This window comes from Nelusetta ayraudi, unplaced genomic scaffold (genome assembly GCF_046127955.1).
Source record: "Nelusetta ayraudi isolate G7.1 ecotype Tasmania unplaced genomic scaffold, CSIRO-AGI_Nayr_v1 ptg000106l, whole genome shotgun sequence".
Taxonomy (NCBI): Eukaryota; Metazoa; Chordata; class Actinopteri; order Tetraodontiformes; family Monacanthidae; genus Nelusetta; species Nelusetta ayraudi.
In genome coordinates, this window is record NW_027466156.1 from 1,455,481 (window position 1) to 1,472,254 (window position 16,774).

The following is a 16,774-nucleotide window of genomic DNA, read 5'->3' on the forward strand; positions in this document are numbered from 1 at the left end:
ATTTTATACCGTTTCCTTTGAATAATTGACGGCAGACGCTCGTCGGTTGCTCAGCTGTTGAAGATTTTCAGAGAAACTCCGCCTTCTCTGGAGCGAACAACGGGCTAATGACTGAGCTAAAAATAGCGCGACGGTGACACAACTGAGCTGGGTGACAGTGCTGGCTGACCTTTGAGTCTGGCAGCAGAGACGCTCTGGTGCAGGGAGCCGCTGATCCCGACGGTTCACTCAGAAGTGGGCAGACGGGAAACTTTTTGGGAAAAAACTCAGTGGTTCATTAAACAAGTAGATTCCTGTTTCTTGTTTAGGCCAGATGAGTAAACAGGAAGCAGAGGGAAACACACACAGGAAGTGTGCGCGAGCCTTGCTACAGCTGACCGGGCCAGCCAGGAATTTCTGCTGTTTTGGGATTTTTTTTCATGATAAAAGCACAGTGGTTCGTGGTCCCATTGACAGTTGGTCTGACAGGAGAGAAAAAGTTGAAAGAAGGCAGAGCCGTGTTGCAACTGTCGTCCCGCTTCGCCTCATCCGTTTCATCCAGTCATTGATTTATTTTTCTGCCTGCATCGCAGGCCCTGCATCAGTACTTCCTGTCTGGATGGAGGGTCACCCTGACCCCACCTGCTTTCAGAGCGGCTCTATAAAAACCCTGACTTGTTGTCACCGTGAGGCTGCTCTCTGACTCTGGCGACCGCCAGGAGAACGGCTGCTGTTCATTTCGACTATCTAGTTGTTTTACTTATTTACCACATGTTTGATGTCTGGAAGTCTCGTAGACCTCGAAACGCGAAGAAGAAGTTTTTTTTGGGACCCGCGGAGGTTGCCGGAGGTGAAATATGATCCCGACAAGCCGGCCGTGCTCGCTGTCACGTCGGGTTGTGTTGCAGGTGACGGCGCTCGGCTCGACCTGCCGGGTTGCCATGCCACCCGCTCGCTTGCTCATTCAGTCTCTCACTCGCACGCCCGCTCATTCACTCTCTCAGTTTCCATCCAAAAGCTGCTGATGTCTATTTTTTTTTCTTTTTTTCTCTCCAGAGTAAAAAAAAGCTCCTCGGACCCAAATGCCTTTTTTTCGGAATATTGTGATTATTATTTTGGTCTTTATTAGAGCAATGAAGAGATGTCTATCGTTCAGACCTGGCAACAGTAAAAAAAAAATCAAATAGCAACAACAGGATGATGAAGTGGCATCCGCCACTATTTAATACCTCCATTTTTAATACCTCAGACACGGATGTTTAAGGAACTCTGGACTCTGAGTCAGGAGTGTGCAGTAGTGTGCTGGAGTGCGACTCAATCACCCCCTATGAATTGAAAAATGAAACCCACAATGACGCCTTAGCCTTCCTTTCCCCCTGGAAGAAATAAAGCAACGGCGGTGGCAGGGAAAGGAAAAAAAAAAAAGCGAGAGGCGGGATTAAGTTGTAATTCAATTTAAGGAGATTAAATTCTGTCTTGAAGGGTGCCTGTCACGCAGTCGTGGCTTCCTTCCTTCTGCTGTTTTTATATATATATATATATATAAATCCGTGTTTAAACGCAAACACCCACACACACACACACACACTAACAAAATATAAACACATAAACACACATGCTCGTCTGAATTTGAACTAGATGAAGGACGAAGATGGAGGAAGAAGAAATAAAACTAAAGTGTCGTCAGTTCGTCATGAAGGAATCATTCATTCTACAACTACTGCCTGCTCCTCCTCCTCCTTCTTCTCCTCTTCCTCTTCCCACCTCAAACCCCGACTTCTCCTTCTACCCCTGGAGGTCAGAGGGAGTATTGCATGATATTGCGTCCGAACTGAGAGGATGGACTGCAGATGGACAGGTGGACTCTGACCTTTTGCTCCCCCTGAGGCATAAATGCTGAGGAGGGAGGGAAAGCAGGGACGAATGAGGAGCAGCAGAAGAAGGAGGGAGGAGAGAGGAACAGGTGGCCGAGGGCGGAGAGGAAGAGATGAGGAGCAGGAAGAGAGCAGATGGGTCTGGACACTTTGGAAGAAGAGCTTTTACACCGGAGCGCGTGTGTGTGTGTGTGTGTGTGTGTGTGTGTGTGTGTGTGTTTGCGTGCGCACGTACATGCTCCAATATTGGTTTTCCACAGTTGCCCCCCTACCACCCCCACCCTCTCTCACCTCCCCCCCTCCACTCGCTTCTCTCGCTCTTCAACCTCTTCTGATCCTTTATCGGCTCGCGCACACACACACACACACACACACACACACAAAAACACTCACACACACGCAGGCGTAAAACCAGGGTTTCAATAAGAGATTATTACAGATGCCGCTAACCTTTAACACACACACACACACACACTTATTGATCCCTCCAATTGTAGAGGCCTCTGCTCAGGCTTCCTTCGGCTTCTGTAGCTGCTCCTAAATCATTTTCATCTAATAACTCTTCTGTGCGTGTATGTGTGTGTGTGAGGTCAGCAAATCTCATTTATCACACACGCGCACACACACACACAGGTCAGGTTCAGCCCCCCCCCCAGCCCAAGCAGGACTGAGGATGTGGGCGGAGCCACCTGGTCTTTCTGCTTTTGACTTTATGAGCTTCATGATCTCCTTCAACATTTGCTTCCACCAAGCACTTGCTCCATTTACAGCTTGTTTTTTTTTCTGTTTCGTTCTTCAGAGAGTTCAGAGAATTAACTGGCCTTCGTTGGCTTTTATTATTGTAAGTTTGTCTTTTTATTTTATTGCAAGATCTGGAGGAGGAGTGGGAGGAGGAGGAGGAGGAGGAGGAGGAGGAGGAGGAAGATGCCAAACCAAGAAGCTTCTTCTTTGTAGCACAGTTTAATCAAATCATCTTTAGCCAATCATGTCGTTGAGACTCTGTTCAATTCCATTATTCCAACGCTGCTTGCTGGGGAGACTTTCTTAGTCTCGGCTGGTGTGTGTGTGTGTGTGTGTGTGTGCTGAAGGGACAGGATGCAAAGAGCGGCGGCGGCAGATGGAGGTGTGGCTTCACAAACTTCAAAATAAAAGCCTTTGCTGTGTCGTATCTGTTTTAGCAGCAGCAGCTGCAGCAGATGGTGCGCAGAGTTAGAAGTTGCTGTAAAGGCAAACTTGTCGCAGGAAGAAGAAAAAAGAGCTGTTTGGGCGACAAATTGTCTTGTTGTTACCTGAAAGACAAACAGCAGGAATGTTGTCGTGGAAATATGATGTTCAACATCTGAACATTTGAATTTTGACTTTGGAAAATCTGACGACGTGACTCGACTAAATTAGTTCTGGGCCAAAAATCCAGCCAGTCCTCAGAATTAAATCTTCTTAGAATTCTATTTAAAATAAATAAATTAAAAAAATAATTATTTTCCTTTATATATGAATAAGCAAACATGAAATTGGCACCAGAATCATAAGTAGCGTGTGCAGCCCGACTAATTATATTTGACAGTGTTTTCTTCATTTTTTTCCTCTCTTTTTTCTCGCCAAGATTCACCAGTTGTTTGGCCCAAAACGAGTCGCATTCATTCAAAAGTGAGACCTGCTCATAAGTTGGAGCGCTGACAATCTTTAATGAGTCATTTATTTACACTGAGCCAAACTCTCTATCCGGTCTCTGCCACACACACACACAATTACACACACACTCGCTTGCTCGTGATCCTCCAGTCGTGCCGGCGGCCGTGGCGGTGGCGATGGCAGCGCCAGCTGAATGGTCCAGATGGTGGCGAGGACCGAGGCTGACTGCACTGCACTAGAAAAACCTGCAAGGAAAGAAGGAAGCAGCATGATGGCCCGAAAACACAGGGAAAAAACTAATTACAGCGCCGGCAGCAGCGAAGCTCAACATCAGACTTTCAAAAAATATATCTATACTGTATCTCTCTCTCTCTCTCTCTCTCTCTCTCTCTCTCTCTATATATATATATATATATATATATATATATATATATATATATATGTATATATATATATATATATATATATATATACATATATATACATATATATATATATATATATATATATATATATATATATATATATATATATATATATATATATATATATATATTGAGGGTGTCAAAGTTTTAACGAAAGTTTTAACGCGTTAACTCACCGCCGCTTTATCGCCGACGCGCACGGCGCTTTTTGAGCCTTTGGCCGCTCCGTAGATTGTGGAAACGGGAAATGAATTGACTCACAGCACACAGTCACACGCTTGCAGCCGGCTTGTAAACACAACAAAAAAAGAAAAAGACACTGAGCGTAGATGAGCACTAGGAAGGACTAACATGGATAAGGCGTCAATTGTAAATGGAAACGAGCGCTTCCATTCGGCGCCCATGTTAATCAATGTAGTAGTTCACAGCTGACGCGAACAAGGCGCGCGGTTCCCCTCGCGGATCGCGGCATGCATTTAACGTTAGTTCACTGGACGTGGAAGCGAAGCGCCGCAAAGCGCCGAGCGCTTCCATTCGGCGCCCACGTTAATCAATTTGGTGGTTCACACTAGACGCGAACAAGCGCGCGGCTCGCGCCATGCAGTTGTCGGTTCGGCGTCTGTTCTATTTTGTGCGCAAGCCGCCAGCGATCTTCGTCAATAGTACAGGAAGTCGCTAAAAAAAAAAAAAAAAAAAAAAAAAAAAACAACCGAGAAAATCCGGTGAATTTTCAAAATAAACTAATTTCAAAATAAAAACCGAATGACAAATTCAATCATATTTGTATGTTATATTTGTCAGTACATTGTATCAGAGTGCGAGAGAGATTAAACAAATACACACACACTGAGGAAGACTTGATCAAAATACGTTTGATCCTAGAGATGCTGGTCAGTGATCATTATGAAAGAGGTCTTGAGATGGACACCTGAGTGCGTGTTTCTATTTACACACACACACACACTTACGCCCGTTCGCGTCTGGTGTGAACCATAATGTTGATTAACATGGGTGCCAAACTGAAGCGCTCGGCACTTCGCGGCACTTCCGCGTCCAGTGTGAACCGGCGGGCGTAAGGGTCATCCTTTTGTGTTAATAGCTGCTGAAAAAAGGGGATGAATAGTTCAAGTTCGAGTTGAAAAGTAAAATATACAAATTTTGGTAGTACTACTAATCATTACTATGCATTGTTACAGTTATGCCCATCTGTTATCTTTGTTGGGCTTGAGTTTATAATTATTTTTTTTACCCTATGCTTTTGTTTTGTTTGTCATTGCTCCAACACGAATAAACATGCTGCATTTGCAGAAAGCATTTGCCTACTCCCAAGTTGATATGCTTATTTAAAAAAATGGAAAAATATCAGTTTACGGTAGATTTAGAGCAGATAAAAAATATGCGATTCATTTGCGATTAATCGTGAGTTAACTATGGACAACCATGCGATTAATTTTTTGAAAGTCTGATGCTGAGCTTCGTATATATATAATGATACAGTATATATGCATACTGTATGTGTATATATGGGTGTATATATATTAGAGCTGGGCAACAATTAAAGGTTTTAATCGCAATTAATAGCATGATTTCCCTGATTAATCACGATTAATCACACTGTATATGCAAAATCCAATAATGAATTTAAAAGAAGTGTATAGTGCACTTTTATTTTAATGTTCTACCATATGAACAAAGTCAGTTATTCAGCCAGCAGCACACTTTTACAAAATAAAAGAATGTATTGCGGCTAACTGGCGATTGATAAATAAATAAGCTGCGGTGGGCGAAGGAGTAAGGAGGAGGAAAATAAATCCAGTCTTGCTTTGAAGTTTTTTTTAATTTATTTTATTCTTTATCACAATGACCTCCGATGCTCACCCCACCACACCAAGATATCCTAGGCGCACAGGTGAATGTCATTAAATAGCGTTGTGGCTACACCCCACAGTGACACACACACCTCCTACCCAGGTGTTAAAGAAGTGCGCTCACAAATATAAACATTAGAAACTCACGGCTAGCGATGAGCGATATGGACTAAAAGTTTTATCACAATAATTTCTGGCATTTATTGCGATAACGATAAAAGTGACGATAAAAAATTTAAAAAAATTCACTTCCATGTTTTGGGATTTTTTTTGAAACTGCATATTTTTGAAACCGCACTTGAAAAAGAAAAAAAAAAATCCAGTTTACACGGATACGTGGCTGGAAACGACTGAAAACGATGTAATACCTATGCCCGGCCTGGTGTGGCGCCGCACGTTTATTCCTTGAAGGCAGAAGAAGAAGGAGAACGCCTGAAGCACGCCGTGTTTGCAGAAGCAGTAGCTCGCTGAAAACAAGCGCCACAGAGAACAGAAAGAAAGATCGCTCTTGAAAATATGGTGTGGATAAACAACAGAGTTCAACGTCTGCTTCGAGTAACTTAAGAACACAAAGCCGGAAAAGGTCCATGCTAAGATTGACTCGGAGTTTTGCCAGTAAAAGTTTGCTAACATTTTTGCGTTTCCTGCCTCAACATCCCGGTCCGCTGATCCAAAAGAAAATAAATAAAAAGTAAAACAGGATGTTTGCAAATCGTTTCCGTGGTGTTTATTTTCACTCTGCACACAATCCACGATCGCTTCTCGAGCACGATGGGTACGCTATCAGCCCTGTGCTTGTTATTGTGCGACACATGAGCTGCCAGCAACAAGTGTGTTGCGCACGTAATTACGTCATCAACATGAGTTTTGACGATGTATCGCAAACGCCGATATATCGCCCATCCCTACTCACGGCTCCTACAGCACGTGAGCAACATGCGTTAGTGCGCGATAAAATAATTGTTGCCGTTAAATATAATAATGCGTTAACTTTCCCAGCCCTATATACATATACATATATGTATATATATATATATATATATATATATATATATATATATATATATATATACATATATATATATATATATATACATATATGTATATGTATATATATGTATATATATATATATATATATATATATATATATGTATATATATATATATATATATATATATATATATATATACATATATATATATATATATATATATATATATATATGTGTATATATATATATATATATATATATATATATATATATATATATATATATATATATACATACATATGTATGTATATGTATATATATATATGTCCTCTCTCCAAAGAGCCTCAGTAGCTCCGTCCCCTTAAAATTGCAACTGTTGCTCATATTGTTTCTCTTCAACAAAAAAGGTCTTGTCACCTCTTATCATCTTGTCTTTCAAATAAAGTTTCCACACACTCACTGGCGAACACCCCGAACATCTCTTGTGGTCATCTCCGCAGCACCCCGCGCCCCCACTACCACCACCCTCACCCCCCAGCACGAAGCTCCGCCCCCATCAAAAGGTCAACCCTGTGCAATTTGAATATCTTTGATTAAACGGCACCGGACCAGGACTGCAGGTCAGCGCCTGGGAGAAATGATATCTCACCCTTGCTTCACCTCAATCCGCTCCCTCTTCTCTCCCCTCCCCTCCGCCTGGGCTGTCACAGCCAAGGGTCGCTCTGCACCCCCTCCACCCTCCCTCATAGTTTATGTAATTTCCCCCCGCTTTTCCTTCCCCCTCTGTTCCCTTTTTCCGCTTTATTCACTTCAATCCGTGTCTCATTTCCACGCCAGGCGGAGCTTTAACCCACGGAATTCCACCTCCTGAGCCTTTATCCCTCCCTGTTTTTTCTGCCACTCCTCCCTTTTTATGACCTCTCACTCTCCACTCACAGCATCGTGCTTGTCCGGGTTACTCGTTTTTAGAATTTAGTGCATTTCCTTCTCAAAAACCCGGCCTATGCAATGGGATTTCTGGATAAAACCCTCTTATTTATTCATTTGTTGGCTATTAAAGGGCTTTTCATTTATATTAATCTCACTTTAATTACGTCAGTCCTGCCTTTACTTTCTTTGTGGAGAACTCCTTATTTTTTGGTGTCTGTTACTGTTTTGGGTGCAGCGATGTTGACTTCCTAACCTAAGAGATGTGTTTTTGTGTGTTTTGTTCCACAAGACAAATTGCCTCCAAAGTCACCCTTCTCTTGTCTCATTTTTTTCTTTTTTTTTTAATGTTTCTCTGTTCTGTTTTTGCAGTCTGCCCGGGCACGGAGAACAAGCTGAGCAGTCCCTCTGACCTGGAACAGCAGTACCGCACGCTGAAGAAGCTCTACGAGAACTGCGAAGTGGTCATGGGCAACCTGGAGATCACCAGCATCGAGCGCAGCCGCAACCTGTCCTTCCTCAAGGTAGGCGGAGCCTGCAACCGGCCGCTTTGATTCACCAGTCTTAGGACCATTCGAGTGGTTGCTCACCAACAAAACCGCCTTGCGCTGCTGCAAAAACTAGACCGGATGCGATATATGTCAGCGCTTACACAGCGTTAAAAATTATCATTTCAAACCTTTGTGAGTCACCAGTTTTGCATCATTCCTTACATAAAGAAAAAATAAAAAAGCAAAGAAAAACAAAACAAAGAAAAAAAACCATTAGCACTGATGTTTTTATTTAAAAAAAAAAAAAAAAAAAAAAAAAAATACATATATATATATATATATATATATATATATATATATATATATATATATATATATATATATATATCTTTTTTTATTTATTTATTTTGTCCAAGATCCAGTTATTGAATAACACTCATACTGTAAAAAAAAAACAAAAAAAAACAGTGGAGCGGCAAAGAAAAAGCCAAAATACAGAGACAATTTTGGGGGGAAACTTTTTAAAGAATCGCATTCGGTGGTCAGCAAAGTGTGTCTGTGTAGCACCACGGTCAGAGACACAGAGGGGTCGCCGCCGCGGGGCAGCTCAGCACTGCGGACAGCAACGATGCAGAAACAGTCGAGGGGCGCTTCAGGACCATGGACAGCCACACATAAAGAGACCATCATATTTTAGGGGTTTTTTTTGGGTAGAGGGGGGTTATATTTTGCTCTATGATAGTTGAAGTTGAAGAGCTGACTGGCGTGAAGGTCAGGAGTTTGGCTGCCGTCTGTGTCTCCTCAATCTTCCCGTCACTGTGAATGTCATCGTCTTTGAGCTGCGTTTGCTCGGAAGCGGCCCCAACACAGGTTGTTTTTCTTTTTATTTGTTTGTTTTGTTTTATTTTTTAATAATAACAAGACATCTAAATGCTGGCATGAAGATAAATGATGTGGTTGTCGTAGCTGTTGATATTGGAATTGATTCAATGGATTATTATTATTGTTATTTTTGAAGCAGAACAGTCCTGGTCTGTGTGTGTGAGACGCCAGTTTGTTCCTGTTTGCAATCGATTATTTTTTTACTTTAGCCTTTTCAGTTTTTTTAAAACTTAATCACCTTAATGAACTCACCTCACTGAGTGCAACCAGCACCTCTACACACTACCTCTAAGGTCTTCCAAGTTAAATCAGTTGCTCCGGAACCTCAGGGACTCCGACATTATGTATCTGATTATTATTTGGGATCGTTTGAGGACGGTAGGAGGAGGAGGAGGATGAGTGTGTCATCCACGCTGGAGAGGAGCGATCGCGTGTTGATTGACGACGACATTTGCACAAGTGGCTGTCGCACTTTCCGCCGCTGTGCCTAAATAAGGTCGTCGGTCTGAACCCAGTGACAGACAGAAAGACAGACAGATAGACATACAGTGTGGGTGAGTGAGCAGCACTCTGAATGTAAAGTGGCATCTAGAACCACAGTGCTCTCCAGGGCCTGAGTGCCTGGCTGCAACTCTCTGTGTGTGTGTGTGTGTGTGTGTGTGTGTGTGTGTGTGTGTTGATTGTATGGGCCACCAGGCTCCACTGTTTTGCCCCCCCACCTCCTGCTGTTTAATGAACTGAGGTGTAGTCTAATTACTGGGCCAATGCTGTCAAATGAAAAGCATAAACAGTCCCATTAGGCGCGCCATCATTAGGGAAACAATTAGGCATCTGGGGGGCTGTTAAGTGGATCGAGGTGGGGTGGCGAGGGTGACGTCAGGAATCAGGGGATTGTGTTGTTTCCATGGCGAGAGTGTTTTGCCAACACACCACTGATTCCATGACTGTGAGGGGCCTTTTGCGGACCGTTACAGTCGTGGAGGAATATTTTTGGACACCCCCCACAGTTTTGCTCAAGGCCAATTATTCTTATTGAATATTTTCCAGAAAACAGGTATTTTACCTTTTTTTTTGTTCGTTTGTTTTTCAAAAAAACAAATGCAAATTCTTCCTTTATTTTCCATAACACAAATGAAGGAAACTACATTATTGCAGTTCTTGTACTCTGGATGTGTTGCAACAAGTTTCAAAGTAATCTTTAGTTGAAACATCCATTTGTGAGCTGCAGGGAACAGCACAGCATGTGTAGCTGACTGCTAAAAAAAAAACACCCAACAACATACACTTGAAGAGTCTTAGGACAATACAGTGCCTCACAAATGCCACAATGTGTCCCAAAACGTTTTTCCAACACTTTATCTTTCATAATCTTCAGATAGTCAGTGCATGTTGGGGCTCAAGACGTGATGTGGCAAAGAAATTGAAGAAGGCCATGCCTTTCTTCAGCACCGCGGACAGCAACAGTGAGGGACAGTCACCATAGTTAAACCCCATGTTCAGCACCATGAACAGCGATGGTGAAGGCGACCGCATGAGAAACCAGTGCAGAACGTTTCAGCACCAAGGACAGTGACAGTGGGGGAGACAGCCTTGTAACCAGTGCAGAGCATTTAAGCACCATGGACAGCGACGGTGGCGGCTACAGCATTGAGAAACCAGTCTTGGGGGTTCAAGGACCACGGACAGAGACTCTCAGCCCACTCTGTGGTTTTGTGCAATTTTTGTGCAGTTTTGGCTCATAAAAAAGTGCAATTTATGCTGCCGGAAGCTTCAGCTGCCATCTGTGCTCCTCTTCGCTTCAATTAAAGCCTAAAGTTCCAAGCAACAGAACTTTATAATGAACTTTTAAAAAAAATATATATAAATAAATAAATAAAAAAAAAATAATAATAATAATAGTACCATCAGCACACTTGTATCTTTCTCAGCGCCACCTTTACCTTGTCAGCGACTCACTGACTTTGTGCATCCAAGTCCAATTATTTCCTGGGCTGCTGTTGTCGTCATGGTGCTGTTATGTTCGGGCTGTTTTTGTGTTGTTGTTGTGCTTGTTGGGTTTTTTTTTTTTGTTTTGTTTTTTGTCTGGTGCGAGCTCGCAGTCAATAGTTCAGGGTAAAGTTCACCGTAGGCGCGCACGCACACCAACACAAATATTCCAGGCGAACCAGGAAAATAAATAACCAGCGAGCAGCGCTGATGGATTGAACGCTGCAGGCGGGAAGAGGAGGAGGCTGATGCACCTGCACTCCTCTTTTAGTTTGTTTTGTTTTTTTGAAGGAACGTATAGAGAGTGTGCCGGGAGAGCGGATGACTGGAACCGACAGCTCAGTTATAAACCGGCCCAGGAATTATTCTCTCACCAAGAAAGCTTCCAAGATAGTCAGGTGTGGATGAATCCAGGTGTCTGAAGGGCACCGCCTCCCTCCTCTTTCCCTCCCTCCCGCTTCCCTTCCTCTTCCCTCCCTCTTTCCTCCCTTCCACCCTCCCCGCTTCCCTTTCTCCTTACCTCCATCCTCCCCATTTTCCTCCCTTCCTCCTTTTCTCCTCCCCTCCTTCCCTTCCTCTCTTCCTTCTTCTCTCCCTCCTTACTACCTCCATTCCTCCCTCCTTACCTCCCCCCTTCCCTTCCTCCTTACCTCCCTTTCTCTCTCCCTCCCTCTTCCCTACCGGTCACTGTCTGTCTGTCACTTCATACTGACCCCCTTTCCCTAGAAGTGGAGGCCGCTGCCAATTGGCCCCTCGGTGCCCCCCACCCACCGCCCCCCGACTAGTTAATGATGTCACTGAGGCCCAGACTCTTCATTAAGGTCCAATCAATCCAGAACCGGAGAGGCGGGGCTCCGTGCCAGGGGGGACGCAGCTGAGAGAGACGTCCTGTGTGTGTGTGTGTGTGTGTGTGTGTGTGTGTGTGTGTGTGTGTTTTAAAGTCCCGGCTGTGACCGAAGCCTTTTTTTCGATCTAGCGAGGACTCGCAGATTCAACACCGGCTCTTATTACCCCCACCGCACCCCCCACCACCTCCCCACCTCTCTAAAAGCGCTAACACGGCTCAACGAGTTCAGCTCAGAGCAGCACAGCAACAATGGAGGCACTAAATAAAAAAAAAGAAAGGAGATGAGAGGAGGAGAGAGGAAGAGAGGAACGCGCCCTCGCTGCTGCTGCCGCCGCCTCACAAAGGCTTTTACCATTTTCCTGTAGCTGAGTTTCAGCGGAGGAATGAAAGCGATTCCGCCGCTCAGCTTTTCTCAAAGCGCTCAAAAAAAGGGGGAAAAAAATATATCATCCGTGTTTTCTGCCTCGCAGCCTTGCAGCCACAACCTGTGTGTGTGTGTGTGTGTGTGTGTGTGTGCGCGCGTGCGCGTGCATGTGTGTGTGTCTCGGTACATCACCCTATCACCCTCCTCCTGTTGATGTGAAGAAGTTTTTCCACTTGGTTAAAAATGAGGTGTGAAGTTTTGCGCATCCCTCCCTCCCTCACACACTGTTTTTGCTCCCCTCACCCCCACCCTCACCTCTCCCTTTTCAAAATGCAAAGAAGGTCCAACGAACGAACGCTTTTAGCTGGAGGAGGCTGCAAACAGAAGGTTAAATAAATAAACTGCTTCTTGCTGCACAAACAGCAAGAACAGAGGTTAAAAGGATGTTTTCAAACTGGAGTCCTTGAAGGAAAATTCCAGAATTCAGGAGCTTTAGGGCTCCGTCCTTCCTCTCGTCATCACTCAGCGCCCGACCCATCGCTCTTCTTCCTCTTCTTCCTCTTCTTCTGCTTCTTCTTCTTCTTCACTGCCGTTCATTTACTCCCCGGCAGTAATTCAGACTCCACTTCATCACGACGCGGGTCCTTCGCTGGTGTTCCACCATCCGTCAGCCAGTCGCTTAGCAGACACGACAGCCGTGTGCTCAGCGCACCCTTCAGCACTGGGAGGGTTTTTTGTCTGCTGAGTTTTTTTTTTTAACTTTTTTTTTTTTAGATTGTTTCAGAAAACTACACTCCCCCATGTTTTGGGAAAAAAAAATCCCAATTCCCAAGTCGGCTGCCGAAGACCTGGTTGAGTCCCAATCCTGGTGGAGAGCCAAATCCGAGCGGAATCCCCTCTGAGCCTGGCGATGTTGGACCTCCGTAAAGTTTCTTGGGGAGGAAATCCCGGCAGCCGGCGCCGTCAGATCGGCCAGGAATTTTTCCCGGAATCTGGGAGGCTGGTCGGTGTGGCGGTGGCGACAGATGAAAGCCTGTGTACTTTTTGGGAGAGATGCCCTCCGAAACTTTTCCAAAAAGTCAAATTTGGGAGAAGTCACCAGTGAATAGCCAGGTCTGACTCGCCCGCCCACTTGAGGCTGTTTAGTCTGCGGTTCTTTTTGACGATACCATAGAAGAAGAGTTTCCGCTGGAGGTGTTTGAGTTGAACAAACTCAAGGTTTTTCAGTCTAAACATGCCAGTGGACGCGGTGAGCGGTGAGGTTCTGCTTCCCTCTCAGTTCATTCAACAGCTCCAGGAAGCAGCAGACCAGACCTGTAATTTTGAGGTGTAATGCACCTTTAGAGCTGCAGCCTGTCATTAGTGCCGAGTGCCTCCACTCAACACTCTCCTCCGCCTCAATTTTCCTGCTATTTTCTTCTCTCCTTCGTGGGAAAAACCCACCACTGTGTTCTCGGGGATCGGTCCACGCGCTGGAGCACCTCTTCCAAACAAGTGCGGGGAGGAAGAGCTCAGCGGTGGACACAGCGGGCGCCGTTGTTTACATGGAGTGACGGAGGACGAGGCCGGCGAGGAGGTTAAGTGGCCCCTCCTCCTCCTCCTCTTCCTCCTCTTCTTCTTCTTCTCCTTTTCTCCTACAACTGCACGTGTTTTGCAAGTGTGGCGTGCACAAGCGTCGCAGCCTCCAGCCGTTTGAGAAGGCTAAGAGGTGGTTTGTCGAAGAAGAAGAAGAAGAAGAAGAAGAAGGAGGAGGAGGAGGAGGAGGAGGAGGAGGAGGAGCAGAAGAAGAGGATTTTCAGATGAAGATTCTTACAACAACAATGTTTTAGTTTTTTTTCCCACTGTGATACAAGAAAAAACAAGGTGCTGATTCTTTCAAAACTTGGAACCGCACAGATGACAATTACACGCATACACACTTGTGCATACACAGAAGACGAAGAAGAAGAAGTAACTGTCGAGGCTGTCGATGCCTCGCCGACTCCCCTCGGCAGTGTCAGGGATAATTACAGCTCCTCGCGGCGGGAAAATTAGCACCCTGCTCGCCCGGCGTGGCACCCCCGCCACATAATGGACAGGCCCCACCAGAAATAAATAAAAATAAATGAGCAAAAAAAACTAAACGCTCCTTTCTGCTAAATAAAGTATGTCGCTGTTTTCCGTCTTTTTTCTCCTCCCCTCCCCCTCGTATGACTGACTGACCGCTTCGCATCTCTCTGCCGAGAGGAAACAAGTCACTGACGCTCAGGTGGAGGAGGACTATTTTAGGGGAAAAGTTGTTGCTGTTTTTGTTTTTTGTTTTTTCAAATGAATATCATGTTTTATTGACGCTGTGCGTGTGAAACATGTATTAACACTTTCATTTTTCCAGAAAACGCAAAGTAAAGAGACTTTTGAATGACTTTGACAGAAAATATGTGAATCACTGCTAATAGAACCCCAAAAAAAAACCTCTCCAGGCTTCTGTACTTAGCCCTCTGTTTACAGCCGCCTGCAATAGAACTCAGTGCTTTGCCTGGACCTTCCGTTGGTTTTGGGAGAGGACAGAAACAAGATCCAGGTCTGGGAGGGGACAGAGCCAAACCCCGGCCAAGGGTTGTGGCCACTAAGCTGGGTGGAAGGGTGGGAGGTGTCATTGCCTCCTGTGATCCCACAAGGGGCAACACCCAGAACACATTTCTGTTTTTTAATTGCACACAAATCAGCCTGCAAACACAGTTGGACACCTGCACGTCAAACACACACACATTAGACTGTGTGTGTGTGTGTGTGTGTGTGTGTGTGTGTGTGTGTGTGTGTGTGTGTGTGTGTGTGTGTGGTCGGCCACATGCCGGCTGCCGTTTCGTCGGCCCTGATCAAAGCAGACGCATGCCGAGCAGAGGGTCCCCGAGGTGAAATTAAAAATCCCTCCCTCCCTCCCTCCCCCTGAAGGTGTGTGTGTGTGTGTGTGGGCGGGGGGATTACCGTTAAATTAAAAGGTACGGCCATTTAAAAAAAAAAAAAAACAGCCGGGCGCCCTCGCAATGCAGCAAAATGGTCCCACGGCGGCGCCGTCGTTGCTTATCAAATTTTGAAATATTGTCCGTGACACGAGGGGGCGTCACGGGTGCATAATTAATGCACTGAATCAATTCCGCGCACACACACGGGACGCTGTCATGATTGAAAATTATGGCGACAGACGTCATCCCCCCACCCCCCGGTGTCCGGCCCCTCCTCTTCCTTTTCCTCCAGCTGATCCGATGGCCTTTTGTTTTATGCCGCTGACCCCTCCTCCCCCTCCCTCCTTCCTTCCTTCCCTTTCTTCTCTCCCTCCCTCCTTCCTTTCCTCCTTCCCTCCCTCTCTCCCTCCCCCTCCTTCCCTTCCTCCCTCCTTCCCTCCATCTCTCCCTCCCCCTCCCTCCTTCCTTTCCTCCTTCCCTCCCTCTCTCCCTCCCCCTCCTTCCCTTCCTCCCTCCTTCCCTCCATCTCTCCCTCCCCCTCCCTCCTTCCTTTCCTCCTTCCCTCCCTCTCTCCCTCCCCCTCCTTCCCTTCCTCCCTCCTTCCCTTTCTTCTCTCCCTCCCTCCTTCCTTTCCTCCTTCCCTCCCTCTCTCCCTCCCCCTCCTTCCCTCCCTCTCTCCCCCTCCCTCCTTCCTTTCCTCCTTCCCTCCCTCTCTCCCTCCCCCTCCTTCCCTTCCTCTCTCCCCCTCCCTCCTTCCTTTCCTCCTTCCCTCCCTCTCTCCCTCCCCCTCCTTCCCTTCCTCCCTCCGTCCCTTTCTTCTCTCCCTCCCTCCTTCCTTTCCTCCTTCCCTCCCTCTCTCCCTCCCCCTCCTTCCCTTCCTCCCTCATTCCCTTTCTTCTCTCCCTCCCTCCTTCCTTTCCTCCTTCCCTCCATCTCTCCCTCCCCCCTCCTTCCTTTCCTCCCTCATTCCCTTTCTTCTCTCCTTCCTTCCCTCCCTCCTTCCTTCCTTCTCTCCTTCCTTCCTTCCCTCCTTCCTCCTTCCTCTCGTCTTCCTCATCCACAAGGAAGTGAGTCAGGAAGGCTCGCGGCTCCAAGTACGATGAACTTTGGGCAAGGGGGAGAGTTAGAGTCGGGGGAGGGAACTCGACTCGATTTTCATCCAAACCAAACACACCAAAAAAAAAAAATCATCTCTCTGCCTCGCCGAGGTTACTCACTCCCACGTAGCGACGTCTGCCACCAGAGAGCAGCCGGGAGATTTTTAGCTCCGCTTCAGCGGCGATGGCAGAGGGTTCGAATTCATCCGATCGGATTTATACATATATGTGTATATATATTAGTGTTGTCAAAAATATTTATAAATCAATATTTTTTTGATACTGGAAATTAAAAACAATACAGTGTGACTTCTGCGTAGTATCTATATTTAATGGTACTACATCGAGGTGACGTGCGGCGCCGCCAACACACACAAACACTCAAAGCGCTCCCTCCCTGTGAAGAGACTTCCATTAGGACTTCACTGCCGCCCCATCGCCAAAACTTCCGTGGGACTTCAACGCGAT

General features: G+C 45.7%; 1 protein-coding gene across 1 annotated transcript in view; it reads left to right on the forward strand.

The window, feature by feature from the left end:
- LOC142903146 (receptor tyrosine-protein kinase erbB-4) overlaps nt 1–16,774 on the forward strand; it is a 194,598-nt gene that overhangs the window by 87,105 nt on the left and 90,719 nt on the right. The window contains exon 2 of the mRNA XM_076048639.1: nt 8,070–8,221. Within this exon, the coding sequence (XP_075904754.1) occupies nt 8,070–8,221 (152 nt within the window). The remainder of the gene's footprint in view (nt 1–8,069; nt 8,222–16,774) is intronic.